General features: G+C 37.3%; 2 protein-coding genes across 2 annotated transcripts; one reads left to right on the forward strand and one right to left on the reverse strand.

Annotated features, from left to right (window-relative positions):
* Positions 1 to 1,575: 1,575 nt before the first annotated feature.
* LOC104217547 (probable calcium-binding protein CML18) lies at positions 1,576 to 2,410 on the forward strand. Its single transcript, XM_009767825.2, has one exon. The coding sequence runs from the start codon at positions 1,666 to 1,668 to the stop codon at positions 2,155 to 2,157; it is 492 nt and encodes a 163-aa protein (XP_009766127.1). The 5' UTR covers positions 1,576 to 1,665; the 3' UTR covers positions 2,158 to 2,410.
* Positions 2,411 to 3,038: 628 nt separating this feature from the next.
* LOC104217549 (binding partner of ACD11 1) lies at positions 3,039 to 7,919 on the reverse strand. Its single transcript, XM_009767826.2, has 5 exons — positions 7,574 to 7,919; positions 6,414 to 6,517; positions 6,160 to 6,235; positions 3,870 to 3,953; positions 3,039 to 3,786 (listed from the first exon to the last, which is right to left on the reverse strand). The coding sequence occupies exons 1-5, from the start codon at positions 7,577 to 7,579 to the stop codon at positions 3,220 to 3,222; spliced, it is 837 nt and encodes a 278-aa protein (XP_009766128.1). The 5' UTR covers positions 7,580 to 7,919; the 3' UTR covers positions 3,039 to 3,219.
* Between the last annotated feature and the right edge of the window lie 918 nt (positions 7,920 to 8,837).

An 8,837-nucleotide genomic window follows, 5' to 3' on the forward strand; every position in this document is an offset into this window, starting at 1 on the left:
ATACATTGTAAGAGTTGACAAAAGAGAATATCCAAAAGTTGTCTTATTTGTTGGTAATATTATTGAAGCACACGTTGTTCCATCTTGATGCATAAATCTAGAGATTCCATACCCATCCCAACTTCATACTTTTCCACGTCGCAGACAGAGAAAAGGGACTTCCCAATCATATGATAGTTGGGTGACAGATCCCTTTTCATCACATTTATTGTCATTGCTTACATTTATTGCATATTTACACCACCATATTTATTGTCAATCATAGTGTATCGAATCTGTTATTTAATGCACCTGAACACTACTCGTTTCATAAGTATTCTATTTTATCTGGTCTAGAATTTATTAAGTTCAACTAAGATTCACCCCTTTAATTCATTATAAATTGGTTTAGCTATTATTTGCTCAAACAATGATAAGGTTGTTAAAGGACTTTTGTGACAGCCAGTTGAACATGGTGACTTCGTTATTAGAGTTCAGAGGATAGTTATGGGCTACCTTCTGAAAAAGTAAGGTAACGACGTTACTACACCAAATCTATCATTACATAACGTGGCACTTTTCATCGTTGCATAACGAAGAATTAACGAATACGATACAATACAATTTGTAACAACCATCCAAACAAGTTGTTAGGCAATACTCTCAGAATAGAAACCACATAGAAGCACTTGACCAAAAAAAATCTCTTGTTTAGGAGACGAATATTCTACCTCTTCGAGCTACTTAGTCAACAAAGTATGATCATCTCGAACACCAACAACTCTAAAAATAAACTAATACCAAAAGTTAATAGAGACAAACACAGGGGTGTAGTTAGCAGATACAACAACAACAACAACAACAACAACAACCCAGTATAATCCCACTTAGTGGGGTCTGGGGAGGGTAGTGTGTACGCAGACCTTACCCTTACCCTGGGGTAGAGAGGCTGTTTCCAAATAGACCCCCGGCATCCTTCCCTCCAAGAACTTCCCACCTTGCTCTTGGGAGACTCGAACTCACAACCTCTTGGTTGGAAGCGGAGGTTGCTTACCATCGGAGTAATGATCCTTACTTAGCAGATAGAATTAAGGAAAGAGACCTGCTTTACAGTAAATTAAAAGAAGAGCAAAAGTTCTATGTTGAAAGGAAAATTTCATTTTATAAAAAGAAAAAGGAGAAAAAGTATCGGTGGCGGCCGGCGGGTGAGGAGTGATATGCGCAACGGCCTTTTTAAATTTGAAAACAGAAGCCGGGGATGAGTTGACGGTTTCTCTTTCCTTATCTGAAACTCCCAATTATGATCAAAAGCAGAGACTAGAGAGTGACGGCCTGGATGAAACCCAAACTGATTGATTTCCATTAAAAATAAAATAAAATTTGAAAAGGAAATAAAATATACACGCGTTAAACTACGGTTTAGGTTTTCCTTCTGTTACGCTCTTCGTCCTCATATGCACGCTGATTTGATCAATTCCCAGATCCGATTTTTCCTCATAGTTCCCCCAAAGTTTCTGAATAATTTTAGCAGAGGTTTATGCTCTTTACCAATTCTCAAAGCAATTTGAATATTACGATTATTTACTTTGTGTATTCATTTTGGTGTCACGATTTGAAAGGCTCCATAATCAAAAAGCGATTCTTATTGTTGAATAGGAGAGAAATTCTACTTTTAGATTAGAGATCATGAGCGGAGATGCGCCGCAGAAGCTAGACGATGAGCAAATTGCGGAGCTTCGTGAGATTTTCCGGTCATTTGATCGGAATAACGACGGAAGCTTAACGCAACTTGAACTCGGATCATTACTCCGATCCTTAGGATTAAAGCCGAGTAATGATCAATTGGAGGATTTAATCCAAAAGGCGGACAGGAACAGCAATGGTTTGATCGAGTTCTCGGAATTTGTAGCTTTGGTAGCGCCGGAGCTCATACCAGCGAAATGTCCGTACTCGGAGGAACAACTGAAGAAGATTTTTCAGATGTTTGATAGGGACGGCAATGGTTTGATAACCGCGGCGGAGTTGGCACATTCGATGGCAAAATTAGGACATGCGCTTACACAAGAGGAGCTAACAGGGATGATTAAGGAAGCTGATAGAGATGGTGATGGTTGTATTAGCTTTGAGGAGTTTGCTCAGGCTATGACTTCCGCTGCGTTTGACAATTCATGGACATGAAACGCATTTTCTTTCTGGTTTGTACTATTTTGATAGTTTTCATTCTGATGACAATCTTTTGATTAATTTTAGGCGCCTATAGTTCTAGTGCCTGTTTAAGTCTTTCGTACATAGCAGCAAATAAAGCATCTTTTTGACAATTGAAATGGCATTGGAAAATGGATATCCCTTGCTGTTTTTGGATGGTCTATAGATTACCACCGATATCAATCAAAGAATCTATCTGGTGGAAATAGATGGGAGTGTTTCAAAATGCGTTCATAGTTCAACTTGGCTTTTCCAATTTTGCAGATATCTTTGTTTTAGTTCTGTTTCTTCTATGTTAGGTAAGTTTTTGTTGCAAAAACACATCATTACAGAAATGAGATGCATTTAGAAGGAAGAAACAGAGATCTCCGACTAACTTGAATAGATTCTGCAACAGAAATTTTCCTGTTTTCTGCAGTCCTTGTATGTAAGGCTCGGAAAACTTATCCAGCAAGCAGAAAATATTAGTCTTTGGAAAACATTTCACATCCTCAAAGCCTAGCCAAAACCCCCATTGCTCCTCTGTAAATCCAAACATATTTCTTTAAGTTCAAAAACATTTTTTCAAACCACAGTCCCCAAACATGTTTTCAAAACTTGTACTCAAAATATTTTCCAAAAAGGTATTGATGCAAACAATGATGATCGTAGGGCACCTCTGATCCCTTTCTTCTTTCTGCAACAAATTTTCTTCATCCGCCACAGGATCTCCAGCTGTTTGCACAACAGGGACGTACAACCAAACTAATCAGGTCAAAGCTCATACCTGCGTAAAATTGTTGAAGTACAACCTCGGGTAGCTTCCTACTTTTGGAAATCCAAATTACCAACCAAAAGCAAATGAGAATCTTACGTTTGACAAAGAACAGACTTCGACAGGAATTTAATAGTCCAGCAACTATCGTTCCATGTATCAACAATCGTACAGGACATTTTATGTATAACTAGCATATCTAAGTCTAACCACAACACAATGACAGCTAAAAGATCAGACAAGCGGAATTGAACAATAGTTTTGAAATATTTTTGCACAAGCTAGAGGATTAGGCCCTTAGGTGAAGAGGGCTTGGCAGGTTCCTCGGTTTTGGAAGCTTTTGGGGACTCCGAGAAAGCATGTATAGGCACGTAACCTGCAGCTGAACTTCTTCCCTGTTCTTCTTCTGCCATCTTTTCCTTCGTCTTCTGGCCCACTTCCCCTGCAGCCTTGGTGACCTTATTGAAAGCACCAGTAACCCAAGATGCCCCTGTCAAAACATATCTGTTCTTCATGATGGCTGATCCAGCAGTGCTAACTGTCTGCTCAGCAGCTGCAAAAGCTGATTTTGTCTTTTCAGTAACTTGGAACTTCTGGTCCATTTCTTTCACTTTGTCATTCACAATAGTTGTTCCCATATTGATTTTCTCACTAAGTCCAATTTTTTGGTCTAGTGAAGCAACTTTGGCTGATGCAGTGGATATGAGCTGGTGTTTCTCATCAAATGTCTTTGCTTTGTTAACTGCATCCTTGCCCAAGATGAAGCCCTTTGCCAACATGCTGCTCACAACATCTTCTGCCTTTTGAATAGCAGATCCACCACCAGCTGCATTAGCCCTCTCAGTTGCCTGCATATATATAGGAGGTATACACTAGCTAGTGACTACCAGACAGTAGATAAGACCAGAATGTCAACATAAATTATACAGACCTTGATTGGCACTGGAGCTGTAGGAGGCAGCTCGTAGTCAGGTTCCAGGGCTACTATGACAGACTGATCAACAATTGTGGCTCCCTGTTAACAACAAACAAGCAGCAGTTAAAAAAAAAAAAAAAGAGAAAATATGGAAGCTAATCCTTCATCCTTCAAATCAAGCATTATAGCAAGCTACTCAACAGCCAATTGCAATTTACTAAATTGCAGTTAATCTGTATCTCTACTATGCTGCGTAGTCTCTTAACTACAATTTCCTCCCTAGACTATCTCTTGAAGCAATTTACTCAAATGCCATCAAATGGCAGAAGGAAAAGACCACATATGCATCAAATGTGCGTAGGGTTGATCTCAAAGATTCTTCCTCTTTAAATGCAGAACAATTCTCTGGCATATCTGGTGAGATTCAAGACTTTCAACAACTCAAAAATTTTGGACTAGTTGTTACCAATTATGCTGCTTAGGGTAACGCCAATGAAACTTTTTCAAGGGAGCAGGAGGGGGTCATTCATATCTTCTTCCCCTTTGCCTTCAAGAGCACATAAAGGAACAAAAGAAGAGGAGGGTGATAAAATAATGAAACACTGACAGCTAAGGAGAAAAATTTTGGGCAAAAACTTCACGCCCCCCTCCCTTCCACTACCCCCTCAGAAGAAAAGCAAATTGTCATCGTGCTCATGCATTTTGAAAGTGCAACAATCAAAAAATTGCCTGTATCATGGAACACAACATCAATCAACCCATTTTAGTCCATCAGTGCCTCTTTTGAACTTCTATGACTTTCTACTGATGCAAAGGCTCAAAGATAATAAGATGAAATGCGGAGGAAATGCCCACTGGCAATGTGGTAGATGGTTTGATGGTATCTAGAGTAAAAATGGGCTTACAAGTTTAAAGCAGCAGCTTCAAAAGAATTTACTTTAGCTATAGAAAGAGAGAGCACAACAGGTATTATAGGGCAAAAAAAATTTATTACCAGCAATGCACTGTGCAGGAACACCTCTAATATTGATCAACAGGCAACCCTATCCTTGGTATGAATGACAATTATAGCAGCAGTGAAAAAATTGAAATAGAACACCACCGATGGACCAAAAGCACAAATAATAAAAGCCAAAAGTTCCAGATACTACATATAAGCCTCAAAAGAGAACTGAAACCACCAACCTCCTGAAGCACCTGTCACAACAGTTTCCTAACAGGAACCACAATTTGTTCATCATCACCTCATTCGATGAACAACAAACCACATAGACAAATAGGAGGATATGTCAAATAAATTATAAATAAACAAAAAATATCACTTCTGATAAAGATGTTTACAGAATAATTGAATCAGCAACTCATTAGCTTTTACGGACATGTACTCAATGACACAATGAAATTCAAATGACAATATATTTTTTAGGGATAATTACCTTATTAGGCCACCCTCCAAAATAATAGCTTTCAAATGTATATGTTTTGTGTATATTAAGTATGAATATATATATACACACACACACATAATCAGTGTATATGATTGTATTTGTTGGCTAGCACCAGTAATTAATTTCGGCCGACGGGCCAAAAATGAAAAAAATCCGATTTCTAACTGCCCTAAAATCTAGGGGGGTGCATCCGATTTATCGATTCGATTTTGACCCTTATCGATAATTACTTATCGATTATCGATTTGTACATATGCTTATCGTTATCGTTTAAATAAGGTTTTGATTTCGATTTATCAATTTTTGGGGCTTATCGATTCGGTTATCGATTACACCAATAAGAAAACTTGCGGGATTCCACGGAACGTATATCGCTATAAACACGCCTAATTAATATGGACAAAAAGAAGCTAAAATAAGACGAACACCGTTTATAACATAAAAATTATGTCAACAAGCACATGCAACGAAACTAAAGTAAGGGATCAAATGTATGCCACCAACACTCCAACGGTATAACAATTGTTTTTTTTTTTTGTCTTTTTAGTATATCTTATCAGTTTATCGATAAACCGATAACCGAAGAGGACAAAATCGAAATCGAAATCGAAATCGATATCTCGATAAGGAAAATTTCGAAATCGAAATCGATAAATCGATAAACCGATAACAAATAATCGATTTGATTTATCGATAAACCGATTCGAATGCACACTCCTACTAAAATCAATCATTCCTTAAGAAACTTACAAGCATTTTCAACATCAAATCTAAACCACTTGAATTAGTGGAAATTATTATACTTACACAGTAAAGATTTTACATAGGACTCCAGAGGATAAGAAAAGTAAACTTACAGAAAGAAGAACTGCAGTTTCTGCACCCTGGGGATCCTTGAATGTGACATATGCAATTTGAGATCGCTCATTCTCACTACGACAGCAATAAAAGAAACGTGCATAAAGCCATAAAAGAAACCAACAAGAAGCTCATATCATATTAGCTTTTAAATTCTCGATAGGCAGATTGTATCTCTGATTTCAAGCTACGCCTAGACGGAAACAAATAGAGGAGAAGAGGAATGACAATACTTTGTGTTACCAACACTAACCTTATCATCTCAACATACTCAATATCCCCAGAGAATGAGAAGAACTCCTTGATATCTTGCTCCGACGCACCAAGAGAGACATTGCTCACTTTCACTGTTCTAACCTATTATGATAAACAACTAGAAAGGATTAGCAAGCCTAGACAACACAGGGTAAAAAGCCATGCATCTTGTTTAATGGTCTTTCGTTCTTCTTTCTTTAGGAAAGGTTAGTGGAGCATACTGCAAGTTGTCCAACATTATGCAAGAATTTTCTCACATGTAGATTTACTGATACGGAGGAGCAACACTTGAGGCATGGATGACTTTACGCGAAAGCTTCTTAAAATCATAAGTGTACAATGGACATTACCACATAGTATCTTTTTCTGATGATGAAAAAAATTCTAATACAAAACATTACCACATATTACCAAAATCTACTACAAAACAGGATTTTGAAGTTTCCTCTTCTCATGAAACATTAAAATTTCATCATTTGGTCCTAGATATAGTCTTCCTTGTAGAAAATGAATTTATTTGGGCACTAATCATTTTAAAGAAGCAATTACAGTACTACGTATTAAACATTGAGGCCACGCGGATCATCATAACTTACTAAAAGCACAAAATTCGAGGAGAAAAACATACATTCGAAGCTCAGAATTCATCCCAAAGACATTTGGTGCCCAAGTCGACTCAAGTCAAATAAAGGACTTTATTGTTTTTCACTTATCAATATCATCCAATCACATCTCCTATGGCAAATCAGATCTAATGATCTGGAATTTGTCAAAAGAATTTTAATCGAACTTTCTAATGTAATTCCTAAAAGTACATTTTGTAACATCAAAAGCCACTCACAAATGAATTAGGCACTTCAGTTGCCACCATTAGTTAATCGCCCAAAGACAATAAGGAGCACTACATTATCATACACACTTTCTAACAGGTTTATCTAACAAATCCAGGAACTAGGTAAACTATAAACTTCATTAAAAGAAGCAAAATCTAGGGCATTTACCCGAGAACGATTGTACCAATAACTCGATAAATTGAACTCAACCGAAAGTAATTGGATCCAATAGAACAATAATTCATAGATTCCAAATAGATCAAATTGATTCGCAACAACAAAAAAAGAAAAAGAAGCAAAAAACAAGAGATGATGAACTACTCACCGACATCGAATCAGAAACAATAGGACTACTCAGTTGTTTGAAGTAAATATATTTGTAGAAGTTTGTAAAGGTGAAGTGGTAATTGAGCGGATGTATAGTATAGAAGGAAAATAAGGGGAGTTGTTTGTGCTATAAGATAGCGAAAGGCAGTGGGTTTTGGGAGAAAAGGTTACTTCAAAACGTCAGCGTACGTGTGACGTGCGAGAGGGAGACTTGGAAAATGGACACGCTATTTTCATTTCGACGTTAACGAGATTTTGTGGCTTTTCCCCAAATTGTACTCCCAAACTGAAGGTATCTTTTTCTTCTTCGCACAAAGAATCCAAAAAGGTAATTTGGTTAAGGCAATCAAAAAGGTATTTTCCTTTTTCCATCTCCATTATTTGCTCAAAGAAATAGATTATTGTAACGAAGGGAAGTTTTCGCTTCCTTATTTACTCGAAGAAAGACGTTTGGACATAAGAATTTTTTCATTTTTTTTTTCCGAAATCACTATTTGACCATAAAATTTTTAATTTTCACTTGAAGATAAATTTTGTAATTTTTGAAAATTTAAAAAACTCCAAAAAACTGTTTTCAAAATTTTCATTCAGACCACTCAAAAAAATTCAAAAACAACCCAAGATTATATTCATGTCCAAACACAACTCTAATTTTCAAATAGTATTTTCACTTGAAAAAAAATTCACTTTTTTTTACAATTTTACAATTCTTATGCCCAAACGCCCACTAAATTATTGTAAGGAAGAAAGGTTTTTGCTTTATGCTCATGTTACGAAGGGTTATAATACGGGAAAAGGGGTCAAAATACCCCTTTACTATGCAAAAAAGAATTATTTATACCCTCTGTTGCACTTTCGATCCATCGTTACCCCCGTTCCTAGGGGTTCATCTATCGCTTCCCATCGTTTCGGTAAATCTACTCTTCGAAAAACAAAGGGACTCTCTATGTAGGGTAAAATCGGGGGTAATATCTACCACGACTTTCCGGTGAGAAAACGGAAGAAGGGCACAAATGCAAGAGATTGTAATCGAGGTTAGAGACCCTTCGTATCGAGATCCAGGAAGAGTGAACGATGTGCTCGTCATCGAGTATGGTAAAAGCGGCGCGCCCCGAGCCAAGAATGAGTGCTAAGACCTCGGGAAACACGACGAATGGTTACATGCAACGAATTGAGGATTGTGATATTCGCACTCAATCACATATCATGTCGCGGATCTCGCTCGATGTCGGTTATGGATTAGTAATTAATGGGAAAGAAAG

Source organism: Nicotiana sylvestris, chromosome 3 (genome assembly GCF_000393655.2).
Source record: "Nicotiana sylvestris chromosome 3, ASM39365v2, whole genome shotgun sequence".
In the NCBI taxonomy this organism is placed as follows: domain Eukaryota; kingdom Viridiplantae; phylum Streptophyta; class Magnoliopsida; order Solanales; family Solanaceae; genus Nicotiana; species Nicotiana sylvestris.

What these genes read in the sequence shown, in the direction of transcription:
- LOC104217547 (XM_009767825.2), top strand. Translation starts at nt 1,666, where the DNA reads ATGAGCGGAGATGCGCCGCAGAAGCTAGACGATGAGCAAATTGCGGAG.
- LOC104217549 (XM_009767826.2), bottom strand. An exon ending in GAGTATGTTGAGATGATAAG is followed by an intron (nt 6,236 to 6,413) that starts GTTAGTGTTGGT and finishes TTGCTGTCGTAG; the next exon opens with TGAGAATGAGCGATCTCAAA. An exon ending in AAACTGCAGTTCTTCTTTCT is followed by an intron (nt 3,954 to 6,159) that starts GTAAGTTTACTT and finishes TGTTGTTAACAG; the next exon opens with GGAGCCACAATTGTTGATCA.